At 38.4% G+C, this 20,649-nt stretch overlaps 3 protein-coding genes across 4 annotated transcripts; 2 read left to right on the top strand and 1 right to left on the bottom strand.

Annotated features, from left to right (window-relative positions):
• The first annotated feature begins 1 nt into the window (after position 1).
• aptx (aprataxin) lies at positions 2–3,319 on the top strand. Of its 2 annotated transcripts, XM_079675735.1 has the most exons (7): positions 2–173; positions 1,051–1,097; positions 1,214–1,492; positions 1,628–1,687; positions 1,783–2,009; positions 2,644–2,747; positions 2,854–3,319. In XM_079675735.1, the coding sequence occupies exons 1-7, from the start codon at positions 44–46 to the stop codon at positions 3,006–3,008; spliced, it is 1,002 nt and encodes a 333-aa protein (XP_079531861.1). In that variant the 5' UTR covers positions 2–43; the 3' UTR covers positions 3,009–3,319. The 2 variants fall into 2 exon arrangements, with proteins under 2 accessions (XP_079531861.1, XP_079531862.1); XM_079675736.1 differs by lacking the exon at positions 1,051–1,097 and having other exon boundaries at positions 1,331–1,492.
• A 3,910-nt stretch (positions 3,320–7,229) lies between these two features.
• On the bottom strand, positions 7,230–15,437 carry scpp1 (secretory calcium-binding phosphoprotein 1). Its single transcript, XM_079675753.1, has 10 exons — positions 15,299–15,437; positions 10,334–10,442; positions 10,000–10,054; positions 9,625–9,672; positions 9,261–9,314; positions 8,676–8,702; positions 8,511–8,552; positions 8,220–8,261; positions 8,049–8,108; positions 7,230–7,956 (listed from the first exon to the last, which is right to left on the bottom strand). The coding sequence occupies exons 3-10, from the start codon at positions 10,051–10,053 to the stop codon at positions 7,528–7,530; spliced, it is 756 nt and encodes a 251-aa protein (XP_079531879.1). The 5' UTR covers position 10,054; positions 10,334–10,442; positions 15,299–15,437; the 3' UTR covers positions 7,230–7,527.
• On the top strand, positions 12,771–19,165 carry sparcl1 (SPARC-like 1). The gene is made up of 11 exons (XM_079675697.1): positions 12,771–12,870; positions 13,875–13,930; positions 14,044–14,109; positions 14,206–15,174; positions 16,270–16,378; positions 16,740–16,861; positions 16,952–17,072; positions 17,175–17,311; positions 17,435–17,583; positions 17,895–18,043; positions 18,512–19,165. The coding sequence occupies exons 2-11, from the start codon at positions 13,877–13,879 to the stop codon at positions 18,538–18,540; spliced, it is 1,905 nt and encodes a 634-aa protein (XP_079531823.1). The 5' UTR covers positions 12,771–12,870; positions 13,875–13,876; the 3' UTR covers positions 18,541–19,165.
• Positions 19,166–20,649: the final 1,484 nt, after the last annotated feature.

The raw sequence follows: 20,649 nt of genomic DNA, 5'->3' as shown, positions 1-20,649 counted from the left end.
GAAACCGTTTTGTGACTGTTAAAATCGCACATAATATGCTAAAATGCCGATTTGCTGGCTTATCAGCGAGGAGGGAAATCATAAACCCATCCGACTGCCTCACTTGCAGACTGTGGTCCTGGGTCGAGGTCCAGAGACGAGTATTAAAGACAAAAAATGCTCTCGGCACCAAGGTAACGTAACAAAAAACGATACATTTCTTTTGATGCACTGGCTATGTTAGCTAACATCATCAGTCAAACGTAAACAAATAGTGAAATGCCATAAAAAAAAAAATGCATAGAGACAACATTTCATGCTTCCACCATGGGGTATTGTTTATCATAGTTTTTTCCAACAGACATATATTACATTATACAATGCAGTATAACCAGAGGTGGCACAAGTACTAACATTGTGTACTGAAGTAAAAGTAGAAACACCAGAGTGTAGGAGTACTCAGCATTCAAAATGTTACTCAAGTAAAAGTACAAAAGTATTAGCATCACAATATCCTTAAAGTACAAATAGTAAAAGTTATCTTTATACAGATTGGTCAATTTTAGTAGAATATATGTTATACATTTTGATTATAATTATTGATGCATTAAAGTGTTTATCAATGCTGGTAGATCGGCAGCTAGTGATAATCACATTGTTTACTGCAGGGTAGCTTGTGAATCTACTCCAGGTCTAACTAAAGTCTGATTTAAGTGATTATTATATTGCACATCATTAATCAACATCTGTAAAGTAACTTTATGTAGGCTACTAAATAAATGTAGTGGAGTAAAAGTACATTATTTACCTCTGAATTGTAGTGGAGTAGAAGTACAATGTAACATGGAAATACTCAAGTAAAGTACAAGTATCTCAACATTTTACTTGAGTAAATGTACTTTGTAACTGTAGACCTCTGTTTATAACATAGTACACATAATATGATCAACAGCTGGTTTCAGGCTATCATATACACAATAACACACAAAACACATATTCCTCTCTAATTTCATATACTGTTCTTTTTTATTCAAACTTTAATACTTGCATATTGTATCCCTTCCCAACCAGTTGAATTGAAAGCAGAATGCAACAAAGGTTATGTCAAAGTTAAACAGGTAAGACGCATGTCAGCTTGAAACTCATGCAATGATTGTTTGGTATGCTCAGTCTGAATTACTTTTAATCCACCACTCTCTATTTATCACTCAACATCTTCTGTCTTTATTCCAAGCTGGGCTTGAACCCAACATCCATAGACTCTGTGGTGGTGGGTAAGGACAGTGAGATCAAAATGAAGGCAGGACAGAAGCTTCATATTGTCAACCAGCTCTACCCATACACTGTACAGTTCAAGGAGGATACCACCGGGGGCCACGGGGGAAACAAAAGACCCCGAGAGCTGGCTTCAGAGGAGAGAGAGAGCCACAGAGAGGCTCTGAGTGTGAAAGCAGCCAAACAGACAGAAAAGACCTCTGTGCCAGACAGCCTGGGAGAAAACATAAAAAACACAGTGAGAGAAGAAACTTTTTTGAAATATATATTTTTTAATTACGTCCAAATGTCCAATTATCTTGAATACATTTTCTTAAGACCTGGTACGAGTATGTTACACAGAAAAAAAATCATAATGTTACATTTTTTGCAGGAAAGTTTTGCACCTTGGAGCCAAGGTCTGAAGACCTCAATGCAAGACCCAAAGATGCAGGTAGCTTTTATAAAAAAAACTAAATAACAGTTGCTACAATACTTACTGATCTGGATGTTATCAAATGTTATCAAATAACTGTCTTCATTCTCTAGGTGTATAAGGATGATAAAGTAGTAGTCATTAAAGATAAATACCCCAAAGCTCGCTACCACTGGTTGGTCCTCCCCTGGCAGACCATTTCCAGCCTGAAGGCCTTGCGAGAGGAGCACTGCGATCTAGTGAAACACATGCATCAAGTCGCTGAGCAGATGGTTCAACAATGCCCAGATGCTAAATCATTACGCTTCCGCACCGGGTACCATGCCATCCCCAGTATGAGGTAAGTAATAAAGACCCGGCTGGTGTTTCAGGATTTATTTTAAATACTAGTATTTTACCGGCATTATTTCTACAGGATATTATCTGTTAACATCATGGTTTTTCACTTATAGACAGCCACTGATATCTGTTAAAGCTAGTACAGTAACAGAATAGTTTAAGATAGGCTGCCTTTGACTAAACTAAAAGCATTTATCATTTTCCACCTTGTCTTTACCAGTCTAGATTTATTTTCTGTGATTTCTTCCTTTTGAAATAGTTTCTTCCCTTTTTTAAATCGTCTTTTATTGTTTTATTCAACACTTACCCAAGTTAATTCTCTTTGAGTATTTAATTTGCAGTATCAATGCACTGGCCTCACTCTGCTTTACACGGTACGGCCAAAGCAGGTCACATAATGGCAATAAAATGTTATTATCAAAAGTAAGCCTGTTTTGCTCATTTACTTAAGACAGAAATCAGAAGTCATTGTTGGTGGTGTGCACATTTCATTTACCCCAATACCACCAAAAACAAAAAAACGGTAGTACCCATTTTGCAAATTTGACGCCATAGTTAATGAGCAAAATGGTTAATACATATTTGCTGTAAATGTATATGAAATTAACACATTTTGTGTATATTTTCTCTTACAGTCACGTACACCTGCATGTGATCAGCCAAGACTTCGACTCGCCTTCTTTAAAGAACAAGAAACACTGGAACTCATTCACAACTGACTATTTCATGGACTCCCAAGGTGAAAACAAATTACAAATCTTATAAGTTGACGACTTGAATCATAGTGGTAAATTGTTTCTATAACTACAATATCTCTAACTTTTGACATTTTTTGTTATTTACAGATGTCATTCAGATGCTTGGAACAGATGGGAAAGTAACCGTCAAAGAAGGAACCAGCGAGTTATTGAAACTTCCTCTCCGCTGTCACAACTGTCGTAAAGAGCTTCCCACCATACCAGCGCTAAAGGAACACCTGAAGTCTCACCTCCCCAGATAAGAAAGTGACCTCAAAGGGAACACATGCCTCAGTTAATGTTGGGTTCATTTCAAAATGTAGTCAATTGGGCAATTTTTTTTCAGATTCTAAAGTGACTAGAGCACTATGTTGTAGCTGAAGTTGTATTTTCAACTAGAAAGACACATGTAAGACACATATAATCCCTTTTTGACACAAGAGACAGACAAGCCAACAGAACAAATTCAATTTATGTTAGATTTCCTTAGCCAACTCTCTGGTTTGGAGAATGCCAAAACATTGTATATTTTGGTTTAAATATGTTCTATTAAAAATATTTTCTAAAAACAAAATACGAGGTTCAAATTTGTATTGAAATGATGGCATGTTTTCTCCTATAGAGCAATAACTGTGTACACACCCTTGTGTAAAGCATGATGTCAGTCTGAAAAGCTTTGGAGATTCTTATTCTGTTGTGAATTTAACAGGCTTTTGAGGAGTATGAAGTATCACTGTCAAATATGTCATTAAATGAATTATGATATAAGAAGAGATATTAAGAAGGGTTGGAGCATTACCTCACAGGTAATAATACCAGTGTTTGGAAAAAGACAGTTTTATTCAAGTGAAAGGTGACTTGGAGTTGGATTTTATTCCTTTAGAAGAAGATTTTAAATAACACCCCCCCCCCCCCCCCCCCCGCAAACAATACTTACATATGCTTACAAAATCATTTTCACAACTAAAGAAGAAGCTATGTTACACTGCTGCAAAAATATTTTTGGAATTTAGGCGACCAACCAAATTTGTTGAACTGGTAACTGTGACAAATATTTCTTTAATTTAATTAAATTAAAATATAGGAAATTGAATATTGGTCTCATCATACGGAATAAGTTCAATATTAGTGAGTGATTATTGTGGCTTTAGAGCAGCATTAATGGTTGACTGTCACCATCTAGTGTCAGTTTGTATGTGAGCAGGACTTTACAAACAGCTCCCGGATTTGAGAGCTCTATTTCTGTTCACAAAAATGTTCAAAAAGAGGTAACTACAAAGCGATATTTAACTGAAAATACTAAGGAAATGTTTACTCAGAATTTTTCTTCCACATTTGCCCCTGCTAACATCTCAGTAAATGAGCTAATAGATCATTTTAATTCAAAAATTCAAAAATGTTATAGATGCCATTGCTCCAACTAAGGTAAAGGAAGTGTCTGGCAAGAAAATATCTCCATGGAGAAAGGCCATGACCGTGAGAACAGAGAAGAAAGAGTGTTGAAAAGCTGAACGCAGTTGGCGAAAAACAAATCTCCAGGTTCACTTTGAAATCTATAAAGAGAGACTTGGCCTTTATAATTTGGAATTGAAAAACGCACGACAGTCTTTCTTCTCTGACACCATTACCAAAAACAAAGCACGTGCCTTGTTTGCTACTGTCGACAGACTAACTAACCCCCCAGTGTCAGTAGCCTCTGAATTTCTATCCACCAGGGCGTGCAATGATTTTTCCTCCTTCTTCACTGACAAAATTCAGAAAATCAGACAAGCAGTCAGTGCCTTTGCATCAGGTACAGCACATGTGTGGTCCCTATGTCCACCTAATATCAATTCAGACATCATGACACAATTCCATCAGATTAATGATAAAAACCTAGAGGACATTATTCAACTTCTGAAAACCTCCTCCTGCTGCCTTGATATTATTCCAACAGGATGTGTTTCCTTGCATGGCCTCAGATCTATTTCATATAGTAAACACATCTCTTCACTCAGGTATTTTTCCACAGGCCCTGAAAACTGCAGTCATTAAATCGCTATTAAAAAAGAATAATCTAGATGCTTCAGTAATGAACAATTACAGGCCCATATCAAACCTGCCATTTCTAGGTAAAATCATTGAAAAAGTTGTTTTTCAACAGTTGAGTAATTTCTTGCATTTAAATAACTGTTTCGATGTGTTCCAGTTAGGCTTTCGTCCAAACCACAGCACTGAGACTGCTCTTGTAAAGGTCTTCAATGACATCCACTTAAACACAGACAGTGGCAGAACTTCAGTGTTAGTATTATTAGATCTCAGTGCTGCGTTTGACACTGTTGACCACAACATATTACTAGACCGACTAGAAAACTGGGTGGGACTTTCATCAACAGTTCTACATTGGTTTGAATCCTACTTAAAGGACAGAAACAACTTTGTTTCTATCGGTAAATACACATCTGAGTTGACAAATATGACATGTGGGGTTCCGCAAAGCTCCATCGTGGGGCCTCTTCTCTTTAACGTCTACATGCTACCACTGGCTCAGATAATGAAGAACAACAAAATAAGTTACCATAGCTATGCAGATGACACACAAATTTACGTAACAATTTCACCAGGAGACTATGCTCCAATTCAAACACTGAGTAAGTGCATTGAACAAATCAATGAATGGATGTGTCAGAACTTTCTCCAATTAAACAAAGATAAAACTGAAGTAATGGTTTTTGGAGCCAAGGCAGAACGTATCAAAGTTAGCGCTGAGCTTCAGTCTGCAATGTTCAAAACAAAAGATAAAGCCAGAAATCTAGATGTAGTCATGTACTCTGACCTGAGTTTCAACAGTCACATTAAAACAGTTACTAAAGCCTACTATCACCTAAAGAACATATCTAGGATTAAAAGACTAATGTCACAGCAGGATTTGGAAAAACTTGTACATGCTTTTATCTTCAGTAGACTCGACTACTGCAATGGTGTCTTCACAGGTCTCAATAAAAAATCTATTAGAAAGCTGCAGCTGATTCAGAACACCGCTGCTCGAGTCCTCACTGACACTAAGAAAGTGGATCACATCGCTCCTGTTCTGAAGTCTTTACACTGGCTTCCTGTGTGTCAAAGAATAGATTTCAAAATACTGCTGCTGGTTTATAAAGCTTTGAATGGTTTAGGCCCAAAATACATTTCTGACCTCCTGCTAAATTATGAACCATCCAGATCTCTCAGGTCTTCAGGGACTGGTCAGCTTTCTGTCCCCAGAGTCAGAACTAAACATGGTAAAGCAGCGTTCAGTTATTATGCTCCAAATATCTGCAACAAACTCCCAGAAACCTGCAGGTCCGCTGCAACTCTTACTACTTTTAAATCCAGGCTGAAGACTTTTGTCGCTGCTTTTAATTGAACTATTCATATCTTAGACTGCACTGTAACTTTTATCCATGTATTTTTTTTCTTTTAATGTTTATTTTATTAACTTTTCTTTTTAATGACTGATTTTAAATGTCATTTTCTTAATGTCTTTCATTTTTTGTAAAGCACTTTGAATTGCCTTGTGTTGAAAAGTGCTATATAAATAAACTTGCCTTGCCTTGCCTTCCCATATGATGGTCCTGCGGAAAAAATGTAATGATACATTGTACACATTGGTTAAATTGTAACTCCTCCATGAAAAAAAAGAGTCAGAAGCGAAAAGGATAGATGGCCAGTACGGGTATCGAACCCGCGACCTTGGCGTTATTAGCACCACGCTCTAACCAACTGAGCTAACCGGCCACGTTTGCCTTTTTCAAAATAAAGGTATTTCAATCCTATTTTAAACAATCCGATACACGCTGTCCTCTGAAATGGACAAGGGGTCCCAGGGGCCCCTACAAAGTCAAACGTCGAAACGACCTTCTACAAAAATATTATTTCATCAAGTAACAAGAGGACATCCCCTTTTGCAGTGCTATCAAATTCACTCCACACATTAATGGTCTCTCGTTGGTTAAAGTCACAGATTTTATGGTTAAAATACACAAATCTAGCTTAATCGTGGTGATACAGTAAAGTACCGAAACACTTTAAACATCAATGGTCTACTACCGGTTATATTTCATAACACTTGAAGAAATATGTTTTTTTGTCTTCTTTACAAGAGTCCTGGAATCATTTCTCTATATGGCTGGCCAGTGTCTAAACAAAATCTCTCCTAATACAAACGTACACAGACTGGACAATATGGCAACTTACTGAGTCCTTACCTTCGTTTCCATTGATTTTCTCTCACCAGTAAATGGAAAGAGACAGATTTTTTTTGTTTTGCTTTTTACCTTACTGAACTGTCAAGTTAAGTATAGCTGATGACAAAACATGTTATGTATGTGTGACAAACCCTGGGCCCCTGCATAATTAACCAATCTTTAGACCCTTAAACCAGAGAGAGAGATAGTTGAAGTTAATATACTACACCGTATACTACACTCTGAATGATTATACAAAAAATGTCCAGCAACCAATACCATGGTTACATTATATGTTTATTATTATCAAAACAAAAGTAAATGCTTAATCTTAATCACAGTAATAATCGCACGCACGCACGCACGCACGCACGCACGCACGCACACACACACACACACATATACACACACACACACACATATATATAATTCAGCTGCAGGTAACAGTATATTGCCAAAATTAACATTCAAAGCGATGGGCAAGATTAAAATGTAGCATCCTGAAGTCTTCAAGCAGGCCATTTAATTGTGCAGTAGTTCATAGTGGTAAAACAAAAAGCTGCACAAGAGCATCTCCTCATCTCCTTAAACGTAGCTCCCTTTCAGCCTCCTCTGGCATCATTAGATTGTCCACTGAGTACTGAGCATCGTCTCCTATATCCTGGAAGAAATACTCTTCACTTTCACAGCTTTGAGTTCCCTTCACACAGTCTGGGGCTTTGATTTGCTGCAGCTCATCGCTGTCAATAGCATTACTGTCCTCCAAGCTCTTGCTTTCCTCGCTGCTGCTGTCACTCTCCTCACTGGTCTCGTTGGTCTGGTCGCTTTCACTGCTGGTGCTCTCACTGCTGGTGCTCTCACTGCTGCTTTCGGTGTTGTTCGTGCTGGTGGAGGTAAGAGTGGGCTGTTTCTCAGTCAGGTGGTCTGGTTGAGCCTTGACCTCCATGCTGCTGTTTTCCTCTGCACTCAGGTCTTTGATGACACTTGCGAACTGTTGAACCCAACTCTGATGCAGAGAAAAAGCAGAGCATAGTGTTCACTTTTTATCTTTTAGTTAAATATGGAAATGTAAATAATAAAACTCATTTTTGATCCCACCTTTCGAATATTCTCCTCGCTGCCCATGCTATCATCTCTGGTTTCAATCATAAGATCAATCTGTGGAAATGCAGTGAATAGGATGAGCTTAGAAGAGTCCAGCATTAGGCTGCGTCACATTAACAATTGGCCAACATACTAGATTTGACAAAATACTTGATTTGGTCTTACCGCAACATCCTCATCTGATTGGCTGTTACTCTCCTCTGAAGTCTGCTTGTGGGAAAGGAAAATAAGTATAGGAATATATTCTACATTTTATTTCCACAGATCAGTACAGTATTTCTTAATTTGGTTGTGCTTACTGGGCTTCTCATCACTAAAGATACTACTAGAGTCTGTGCTATAACATCCTCAACTCTTAAAATAAGATGAATTTGAGGTTATGAAACAACCAGGAACATGCTTAATGTAATTTAGTTTACTAATGACAATAATGTTAAAAGTGATTATCCAACCCACCTTGTCCTCTGACGTGGATTCTGATGATTCTGACTCTGAGCTCTGAAAATATGAAAAGGATAATTCAGACATTTATACAGAACATCCTTCATTTAATTATATCAAAAAGATTCAATGTTTCCCTCTTAGGGTCATGCATAATATTGACAAATCCAACTAACTTACTTGAATAGAGTTACTTTCTTCAGAGCTCTGCAACAGAAAAAGGAATACATATCAGTTAAGGTTTAGATCAGCAATGAAAAGTGATGCAAAACTCAATCTGCATCAGAGAATAATAATGTCCTCCTTCCTGGGATAAATGTGTGCATTACACCCCAACCATACACTGTTTATCCCCCTATGTGGCACCCGCTCTGGGACATGCTACCGCAGTCTCCCGGGTAGAACCAACAGGACTACGCACAGCTTCTTCCCTTCAGCAGTCAGACTGCTGACAATGAACCCCACGCTGTCCCAGTGTCGCATACTGCCTAGTTGTTGTCGTGTGTTGTGCTGAAGCGCAATTATTCTTGTACGTTACTGTTTTATATACAGTACTGTATTCACTGTATTTATTATTATCTGTGTATTTATTCTTATTTATACATTTCCCATCTATTTACCTTTATTTTCGTATCATTTATTTTGTACATACTTCTGATAATTGTGTATATAACTGACTGTTTTGCACCCTGGTTAGACCCTCCTTAATTTCGTTACACTGTGCTTGCATTTTGTATTGACAATAAAGTAATGTAATCTAATTACCTGAAGCTCTGAGGTGTCATTTTCTGAAGATTGTGAAACCGACAAACTTTCAGTCTGTGAAGGAGAAACAAAGTAAGCATATATCGCAATATATTTAATTATACCTTACAACTGCAAAAGAAACAATCATCACATTCAAGCTATGGCTGCAGACACATAGTATAGTAAACAATACTGTCTGGAATGGGAATTGTCTTGAGATCTTTGAGCAACCACACCTATTGTTGGGTTTTCTGCTTACTAAGACGGAGGAGCCATGGTGCCTGCAGTCAATGATTTATGTTTAAACAATGTTGAGTTCCTATGCTGAAATCCAAAGAGTCAAATATGATATTAGGAAAGTGCGATTTAGAAAAGCACTCACCGAGTTTGAGTCAAGCGAATTTGTTTCCGAAATGGCACTGAAAAAAATCTGTTGGAGAGAAATAACAGGTCAGTTGATAATCAAAGATAAATGTTTGTTTTAACTCTAATATGTTTTCTTGAATGACTGAGCCTTCCTGCTCTGCTGTTATCTAGTTATAGTTATTATATAATATACATATTTTACTGCGGGCTGAAATGCTCACATGTGCACTTAAGGGTTGTAAAGTAAACTCTCTAATTTGTTTGCCATACGTATATTATGCATATTCCTTAGTAGAACAAATAATATATTATGTGCAAAATGTGCATTGAATTGTATATTATTTTCATCAAAAAGTACATCTTACACTAATTGTATTATTTTCATACTTACTGGGTTGGCAAAAACTGCTCCAATCAGGCAAAACATTACTACGGTACCCCTCATTCTGTAACAGACATACAGTATGTGATTAATATTATTACACATTTGATTCAATAACATTTGAAATACTTCTCCTTTGTATGTTTCCCAAAAGGAAATTTGGGGCAAGTAAAAAAAACCAAATTCACAAAAAGGAAACATTAATAAATAATCAATAAACAATGAATACATACTCTAAAATATATATATAAATAATACAAATTAAAGCAATGGCAGTTTGAAATAATGTTAACCCATCGTAATATATCAGCAACATAAACCTGTGTAATATGTGAAAGTGTACCTCTTTGTTTGTTAGTTGCAGAGCTGCTGAGAGAAATGTTGTCAGTGGTCCTTGTTCAGTGTGTGTAGCAGCAAACAGGAGAACCCAGAGCCTTTTCTGAGCTGGAGAGCTGGTGGTTGAGGCAGTAAAAGCACAATGTGTGGATATGCTGAAGGAAACTCCAAGGATCACTCTATATAAGTAATTAAAACGATTGCATCACTTCCTCCCGGATGTCTCCTTTCCACACATGAAGGTGTATTTGTTCCGGTGAAAAAAAACATCCACACACACTGGCAAGATAGTGGTTGCACATACACACCGCAAATACACGCACACACAGTTATTTCATTCAGTCACTACTAGTTCTCCACCCCCTCTGAAGTCGCTAGTGAAATATAGTTCAGCGCACTAAAACATAGGTTTGTGGCCTGTTGAGAAAACAAACTCACCCACTCGGAGAGGAAAGGAGGGCCAGATTGGGTCATGTTTGTTTCCGGTGAAGTGGATGTTTTTCTCTCCTTATACTATCTAGTCTACAATTAGTTATATTATTTTTTATAATAGTTGTACAACTTGAATAGTATTTTCACATTAACCACATGAGGAATGACTTGAAGGATTGAAAAAAAAACAAATACACGTTTTGTAAACCATTCTCTTACACTATTGTATCTGTTTTATTTGTTCTATATATACAGTATATGTTGCACTGTTGGAAGAGCCTGTGACCTAAGTTTATGTAGCTATAGCTAATGTTCAAAAGACAATAAAGGCTTGAAACTTGAATTGTCCTCAGCGTTATATGATGTTTTTGGATAAACCTCGTTCTTGCAAATAGAGCATGTACAGTAGAAAGGCTAAATAAAGATTTCTATATTTCCTCTCTCAGGCTCATAATTGCTTCCTGGATCTCCATATATGGTGAGGCCTTAAATATGATTAAAGAATTCCTTGTTTAACCTCACATAGGATTTCAACCGTGCAAACGAAACATGTAATTAGACTGGATGTTCAGCAGTCTGGAGCTGTTTGCCAGAAACCACAGCTACCAGTTGTTGTAAAGTCCTGCTTTAGAAAAAAGGGAGGAGTGAGTAGAGGACGACTGATGCTCGTTGTGGCAGTCAACAGTGTCTGCCCAAAGGTTACTCAAGTATTTATAAAATATTGATGCATTCAGCCAGACATCTGATGCATTTAGGTTATCGCTTGCAACTGGAGATTTACACCAAGAAAAACTACTAATAGAGCAGTGGTATTTACATCTGATCCTTAAGGGACAAGTGATGCAGGTTTTAGTTGTCTCCTGTTTTTTATTGAGCACCATCTTGGTCAACTAAAGTTAGTTAGTGCACTGTAATGAAAGTATTAAGTCTTGATCTCAGTTATGGGCAGTCTGAAAATGTAGCTATTGTACTTGATTACAATATATAGGGACTGTACTTGACCATTATCATTTTATGCCTAACCCATTACTTTTCAGTGTCAAGTATTAAGCAGTGGCTGACAACAAATCTCACCTCAAGGTCCATTTTATTAACTTTTCTGAAATCAGAAAATCTATATTTTCATTACAAATCTAACTTAACATAAAAATGATCTGTCAATTAATACTACTGAGTTATTATTAGAAGATTTGAAAAAGTCTTGCAATAGTGAACATAACTGCAACTCATTCTGTCGTAATGAGTAGTGGATCACAGGCATAGCAGCGACATCTAGTGGCTAAAATTATTTCTGTCCTAAAAACGCATTTCGTTTAAGAAGTATCAGACGTTGGCTTGGTTTTATTCTGTCATTAACAAGCTACCGAAACAACTTCAGTCAAATATTCACTAAACACAAAATCAATCCAACTTGAGAGATAGACATTACATTCAAAAATTGCAGACATCCCTGATAAGGAAAAGAGCACTAAAGCAAGAGTTAAAATTACATTACTCATTTATCTTTTTCTATATTATCCTTTGTGTGATTTAACAATGTGTCTACATATCATAAGCTTATCCTCAACAACACACTTTAATCTTATTATATAGTCAGATTTTCATTTTGTGGTTATTGTTTTGTATACATTCCAATACAAAATAGTCAATACAAATGAAAGACAAAGGAAGTGTAACAAAATAAATTGTTGTTGTTGAAACAAAGCACCAAACTGACATTCAGTACAGGATCTGTTGCCCTCCCTCTTTCTGAATCTCTATAGCCCAAAGACCCTCCCAAAGTAAAAAAAAAGTGTTGGCACCCTAAGCCCAGAAAACTGTGTATGTGTATGTGTATGTGTATGTGTATGTGTATGTGTGTGTGTGTGTGTGTGTGTGTGTGTGTGTGTGTGTGTGTGTGTGTGTGTGTGTGTGTGTGTGTGTGTGTGTGTGTGTGTGTGTGTGTGTGTGTGCGTGTGCGTGTGCGTGTGTGTGTGTGTGTGTGTGTGTGTGTGTTTGTACAGCTTGCCAGTTTATGTAGACAGTGTGAGCGCTGTTTCTAATACAAAAGGACACCTTCACAGGTTCAACACAGACGAGGATTCTCATTTCTCTTGTTACCGCCAGCCTCAGGTAAAATCCAAATAACTAAAATCTTCCATTGATTTGTATGTAGATTAGTTAATGATCAAATCTAGATGTGTAATGAAATGCTGCTGTTTACCAACTTTGTGTTTTTCATTAAGCATAAGCTGCCTTGTTTATACTGGAGATTTGTTATGATAGCCTTTACTTTATATTGAACTTAAATTTGTGTAATGGGAAGCCCTATTTAATTTTATGTAAAGAGATAGTGACTAGATGTATACTAATAAGCTGTGTATAATAAAGAAACATTCAAATTAAGCCCTCTTACGGTTGTATATAACCTATACCTTAAGCATTGTAAATATTAAAGTTTTCGTGAAAAAATCCTTAAACGATCAAATGTTTTAAATATAATAATGTTATATATATATTTAAGAATATGATTTAAAATATAAAATGAATGCTGAAGTGTTTCTTTTTTAACATTACTTTATTATTGTTAATATTAAATAAAATAGTTTGATTTACCACTTTGGGTGGATTTTCATACACCCCCCCTGTCTGCACCTATTTGGTGTTTAGTGGGCCGAGCCAGAGAGCCATTGTTCTCCTGGACAGGCCCATAGTGTCTGTTTTGTTTCCATCCAGAGAGACAAAAAGTGTGTGGACTAAGTCCACTTTTTTCCAGTCTGGTAGTTTCTGATGTTTACTTTAGCTCTGAATGTGACTTTTGAGAGAGAGGCGCATCTCAAGCCTGTAACCTTGACAACAGTGGAGGCCATTCCCGCAACTCTGCTCATCATGAAAGTATTGTCAGGACACACATTCACTCATTCATTTGAACTTTGAGAGATTTGCCAAGTTCTTGTCTTTGTTTTTGACTGTATAGGAGTCAGATTATATTGTATTGGTTGTTCATAATGTGCTCTGTTTAGGCAGTATTGAGGTTTCATCTCGGCAGTAACTCCCAGTAATGTTAATGAGCATATATAAATAAATGTTGTCTCGATTTTTGTCGAATTTATAAACTACTCTTTTCATTGTTTCAGGTATGAGGGCCTGCTTAGTATTCATTTGCTTACTGTCAGCAACATTTGCCCTGTCTGTGAGTAATATCTTTCTTACTTATACTGACAAATGTGAGGGGGTTTGTTGTTATTTGGAGTTTTGACCTTAACTGAATGAATGTTCATAATCAACTATCCCCACAACATATAGGTCAAAAGTAAACATCATGGAAAACATCATGGATTGCATAAGACTTCACATAAAACAAAAGAAAAGGTAGAGCAGGCCTCTTAACTAATTTATCAAAATTATATTTTAAACATAAAATGATTCCTTGTTGTAAAATGTATATTCTCTTTCCTCAAAAATAAGGACATCGTCGCAGAGGAGGCCAACGAGCCACAGATCTTACCAACTTTAGTCACATTTGAGGCCAGCAGCCAGGAGCAAGACGATGAGGAACTGAGCTCCCAAGACAATGCTAATGCTAATGCTAATGCTAGCAAGCAGGAGGAAGAGTTTGAGGTGACTGAAAAGAGCGATAAACCTACAGCAGTCCTGCTTAGTGAAGAGGAGTTGGTGGACCTCCTGAAGAAAGAAGCAGAAGAAGAGCAGGAAGCTGAAGAAAGAGTGCTAGAGGAAGATGAAGATGAGATGGACAAAGGCAAGGAGGAGTCTGATGAGACTGTGGAGACCATTGAGGAGGGTGAGGGACAGGAGGAAGATGACAAACTAGAGATGGAAGAAAAAGAAGTAAACAAAGAGATTGTTGGAGATGCCGAAATGCTGGAGAAAGAAGAAAAAGAGGTGGAAAAGTCTGGCGAAATAGTAACAGACGGAAAGACGTTGCTGGAGGAAACAGATGGTAGCACCGAGTCTGAGATCCCTGTTGATCTAGACTACGCTGCTGATAGTGGCATCTTACCTCTACAGATTCTATCTGTTAAAATAAAACCCCACACTCATGACATCCAGCCTCCTTCAAAAGAAGACATCAAAGAGAAGGAAACCAGTGACAAAACACTGCCCACCATTGCAGATGAAGAAGATGTCCAAAACACTCAAGCAGTGGACCCTGAAGAACCAAAGAGCAATACAGAGTTTGAATCAGAGTCCCGACTGGCAGGAAAGGAAGAGGAGAAAAGCAAAAATGACAGTGGAAGCAACACCAAGGGAAAGACAAGGAAGCAGAAGAAGAACAAGCGTGCGAGGAAGCACTCTCCACAGAGTGAGGAAACACAGTCTGGACAGGAACAGAGCCAACAAGATCCTCAGCCGTCTGAAGCCAGCAGCATTGACAATACAGTTCAAAAGGCAAAGAGGAGAAGGGCAGGAAAATGGGTAATGCATCATCTGTACACTTTATTTCTTTATAATCAATATGTTTTAATGGGTCACAAAACGACTTGCGAATGTGGTCACACATAGTGGCAAAGTGATCCCCCCACAATGCAGTTCCCCTTACCTCCAAAGCGCTTTTTAGTATTCAATTGATGTGTTGGTCCCACTGGTGTTCATTGAGCAGCTGAAAGTTAGGAGAATATTTGATTTACAAATACTGGATGGTCAGAAACACGACTCCAATGTTGCTCAAATTGTCAAAGTTTCCCACAGAAGGCACTTTGATGTAGGAGAAGCACAGGTGTAAACAATAAGGGATGGCTGAATTCCATTTAACTTTATTTGAGGTTCCTGTTATTGTGTGTTATGTAGCTTTCTCTGCATGTAAACGGTCTGTAAAGTCACAAACCCTCAAAGTACACCCTGTAGCGAGTAAAACTCTAACACAGAAAATACCTGTCTATGCTGTACTAGAACGCCTCATTGGAGATTTCTCTTTTTCCATTGTTTTCTTGCCCATACCCAAATGGACCCATTGGTCCAAATGGACCAATCCATGGAGCCGTTACGTTAAGTCCGTGGATTGGTCCAAATTGACCAATCCGCGGACTTCCTCACACACACACACTCAATCTTTTCTCAGCTGCAGCTCTGCCGAGACGGCGGGATGCTGCGAGGCTGTGAGTCGGTGTGTGAGCAGAGCACACACACAAACTCCCAGCCAGGCTGCGGGAGTGTGTGTTCGGGCTGGTTTCGCTGTGTCTCGCTGTGTCTCGCTGTGTCTCGCTGTCTCACAGATGGCCACTGGGCTCATTGGGAGGAGGGGCAGGAGCTCCAACAAGCCGTTTAGGACAGAGAGTGAATACACATACTATACAGAGATGCTGTATGAGAAACCAATGTGATTTTGGAAAATTGCACATTATAAATCTATTTTAGTAGACCTCAACAATGAAATTATGATCAGTAGAAATGGCCATGACATGGGACCTTTAAGGATATGTGACTTTTTATTTTGCTGTGGTGCTGCAATCAGATACAAAGTTGGTAAATGCAAATTTGTTTTAAAATTACTTTTTCCTTTGACCTTTTCAGGGCCCTCTAGTCGGAATGAATCCAGTGCAGATAAGAGCGACAGTGGATCTCTACCCAGGATCCAGGCCCTCTCCTGGTGGAGGCGTACATCGCCCAGAAGCCCCTGCCGGTTGGTTTATTTAGCAATCCCCTTACTGACTAATGCATTATCCCAACAAACTCACACGGGAATCTGCTGACTGGATCATTTAGCTAAAACTTCCGCATGAATGGTGTCATTCTGCTTCACGGTCACTACCAAAACACAGCTCTGGGGGATTAAGAAAAGAATAATGGAGATCAAGTTGATTTGATCGCTGTGCAAACTCAAATGTCAGTGGAATGTAGAGGATGGCCTGTAGTGATTATTGCTCATTGGTTTCCAGACAAAACACTGGAAAAAAAACAGAACCTTATTCCTGATAACATTGGTTTTAGGATTCAGACAGAGCAAAGGTCAAATGTCATGCAGGGCTTTTTTCCCCTTATAGATCCATGTGACAACTTCCCCTGCAAACGTGGAAAGACATGTAAACTTGATGCGGACAAAAAGCCAGGCTGCGCGTGTCAAGAGCCGGCAGATTGTCCTCACAGTGCCAATGAGTTTGATAATGTAAGTATTTGAGATCTGTCGAAAATTAAACTGGATTTGTTTTCAACAGCTGCTGGATTTAATTAGACTTTTGCTTGTGCATTTCTGTAGGTTTGTGGCACAAACAACAAAACATACGATACATCATGTGAACTCTTTGCCACTAAATGCAACCTGGAGGGCACTAAGAGAGGACACAGACTTCACATGGACTACACTGGGCCATGCAAATGTGAGAGTTATCCACTTACAGAATAATTGGTATTAAAGCAGTTTTTCTATTTGAAGTATGGTGCATGGTTGATCATGATCTTTCTTTCTGTTTATCTCTCAGTAATACCTCAATGTGTGGACACTGAGCTGGTCCAGTTCCCATTACGAATGAGGGATTGGCTGAAGAATGTTCTCCTGCAGCTTTTTGAACATGACTCCATGTCTCCTGGCTTCCTCACGCCTAAACAACGTTTTAGAGTGGGACTCTGTAGTTTATTAAGAACTACCTATTTTAATCTTGATTAAAAACGTAATTGTCCATAACTTCACATAGCATGTTGGTAAAAAGAAAATATGATGTTTAATGTTCTGAATTTGTAGGTGAAGAAAATCTTTGAGAGTGAGAGGCGTCTGCATGCTGGTGATCACTCCGTTGAGCTGCTGGCGCAGGACTTTGAGAAGAACTACAACATGTACATCTACCCAGTGCACTGGCAGTTTGCACAACTGGACCAACACCCATCTGACAGGTACATTTTATCACTCTGTGTTTACAGTGAACTTTTATCAACTTCTAGATTAAGTTTTAAAATGATCATAGAGTGATGACTATAGGGTTTCACTAGTAGCCTATGTGTTAGAACACGTATACAGCACTGTAGTCATTCAAGCCAATTGTGTGGCTTTTGTTTTTGATTTTTCTCATCATTGTCATGCCAAAAGCATGACTGGCTAATATATCACAATAACCTAGCCAGAACTAAGCTAGGAAATCATACTGTACTCTACATAAATCAGATGCTCAAAATGATCAAATTGGGTATTTTTCCATCCTGTGCAGAATCTTGTCCCACTCAGAGCTGGCCCCACTTAGAGTCCCTCTGGTGCCGATGGAGCACTGCACCTCCCGCTTCTTTCAAGAGTGCGATGCTGACAAGGACAAGCAGGTGTCCTTTAAAGAGTGGACTTCCTGTTTCGGTATCAAAAATGGTATGAGCCACACATATTCACTAAGCTACTATGGTACACTTTTCTAATCAGTGAGTATGGCTTTTGTGCTTTGGTTTTAATATGACGCTACCTTCTGAATGAGAGTCTGTACATGTTCACAATAAATGAGTACTACTACTAACTAAATACTGTATTTAGGGACAATTCATGTCTTTGTGTCTCGTTATTTTGACAGCATTCGTAAACTAGTATCTTGACATTTCTTTTTTTTAAGTTATTTTAAATTTAATTCAGTCAGGTAATAACACAACATCAAATAGTATACATAAAAATAGTTTTTAATGGGTTCCAGTAAAAAGAAAACTGTCAATTATTCCAAGGTTTCAAAAAAATATTTGTCTGCTTTGATTCTCATGCACTTCTAAAGCATATAGCAAATACCGTTGATGTTGGCAAATTCTATTTCAGTTTTTTAACATATTAATGACTCATTTTTTTCATCCACAGATGATATGGATGTCAACCTGCTGTTCTGAGCTCCACTTTGTACCTCACCTACAACACGAGCCTGTTTAAGCTGCTCCAACAGCCTGAAGCATCCATGAACCTCTGCAACATTAGGAAATCTGACAGATACAGATTGTAGAAACTCCTTTTTATTTCCTGCTACAGAGGGTGTTGGTGGTAGTTCCTGTTGTCGTGTGTCAAGCTAAGCTTGGACATTTGGATATTTGTTCTGTAATTTAGACTGAGCAGCTAGAATCATTATATTATAATATAAGAAACTGTTTTATTTAGCTGGTTTTATCCAGAAAGGTATTTCTAATGCATTCCAAATTGGGGAAAAGTTTACATCAGCTCATTATTAGAAAAGTTGTTGTACATAGTACCAGGCTTCAAAATAATAACTGTGGTTTGTATGTAAGAGTGATTTAGTCGATAATTACTCTTTAAATCAAGATAAAACAGCCTTGTGTTACAAAATGTTAAAAAAAAATCTTGTGTTTCTTATCTTAGTAGCTAAATGCTGTAAATGTTTGTCTTTGCATTCACGTTTCATTGTAGATCTAAGTAAGGCTTTATTGACAGCTGAGGACTTGAATATTTCAGTGCACACGTTGTTAATGATGACTTTCTTTACACTCGTGTAATAAAGTTGTAGCATTATATTGGTTGGGATGTATCAGTTTATACTCTAATACCATGTTTTTTTCACCAATCAATACCCCAATGCCACCATGACATGAAAATATGACCATGGCAACAATAGTTTTAGAAATGCAAGTCACTAACAACTGGTTGAGTTTGGCCACTTAACACTTAATAATGGCCCTCTATAAGGTAACAAAGCAAAAAATAGCCTGCAGCATGGTCATGATGAGTACAGTGACTTGTTGTTTTGAGATAAAGGGCTGGACCTTTGTTAGTGATCACTGAATCTGACACTCTATATAAGCACAGAGAGAAGCAGCTCTGTACCTGTCGCCTGTCTGCTGTGACTGAGATTAAACATGTTCCGCACACTGGGGGTTCTCTTCTACACCTTTGCTCTTGTGGTGGAGGGTGGTGCGTCTTCAGGGAGTGCTGAGGCCCTTGCCAATGTGGGAGTGAATAACAATAGAGCAGCAGCTGGCAACAATGCCAACGCTGGGGTTCCAAATGGGATCCCACTAAACGGTTCACCCCTTGTGGGACACTTAGTCCAACTTGGTGGCTCCTTTTTTATCCAGCCAGTCAGAAACCAAGTAGGTCAGCCTCCTCTGCAGCAGCTGATTCCCATCGGAGCTCTCCAACAAGGTGGAGCATTCCTTGTGGGGCAGGGAGGCACTGGTGCCAATGTGAATCCACAGGGGCAGTTGACTCAGGTTGCTGGGGGTGGGCCGCTCACATTGTTTGCCGTGCTGCCGCAGAGAAATGCTGGAGGACTCCCACAGGGCTCTCTGTTGACTCCCGGCCAGGTGCAGCTGATCTCATTGGCCGGGGTGAACAACCAGCCACAGCCGGGTGTCGCTGGTGGGAGGGCGGCTGGAGGAGTGAGGTTCCAGCGGTCAGTTGCAACTCGCCTCAGGAGGACACAGCCTCCCGTGATGAAGGTGGTGGCAGTCGATGAGGATGAAGAATGCTCTGGGACAGATTTGGAGGAGAAGCAAGCCAAATGAGACAGCTTTCAGCAATATGTCATGATTCATTCCCTTAATCCTGCTCATGCTTGCATGTTATAAATCATTGTCCTCATAACTAATAACCAATAAATTATGGAAGTCAATTGCTGAATCTTTCTTGAGTCGAAGTTCCAACATATCAATAAAATACATGTACATGTTTTCACATTACCATGGAGCCCAAAATATGTCTGTCAAAGTGTACTTGAGCAAAACAACTGAACAACATCAAGCCTCATGGGTGGTTTCATCTGATGTTATGTTTACGTATGAGACTGGTACAAATATGCGCACATTTCTATTTACAGTACGCTGCTTGCAACTACTTGCTACATGGTGATTAAGGTCTCATATTACTCGAGTCTTGGCAGAACAGACTCTTGTTTATTGAATCCTGTCTGTGAACTATGAAAAATAAATCCTCATTAAATTGATAAATCTTACATATTTACATAATTACATAGGGGAAATAGTGTTTTTTAC

Source organism: Notothenia rossii, assembly GCF_949606895.1.
Source record: "Notothenia rossii genome assembly, chromosome: 1".
Taxonomy (NCBI): Eukaryota; Metazoa; Chordata; class Actinopteri; order Perciformes; family Nototheniidae; genus Notothenia; species Notothenia rossii.
Note: the sequence above shows the minus strand (reverse complement) of the source record. Positions and strands in the feature narration are given on the sequence as shown.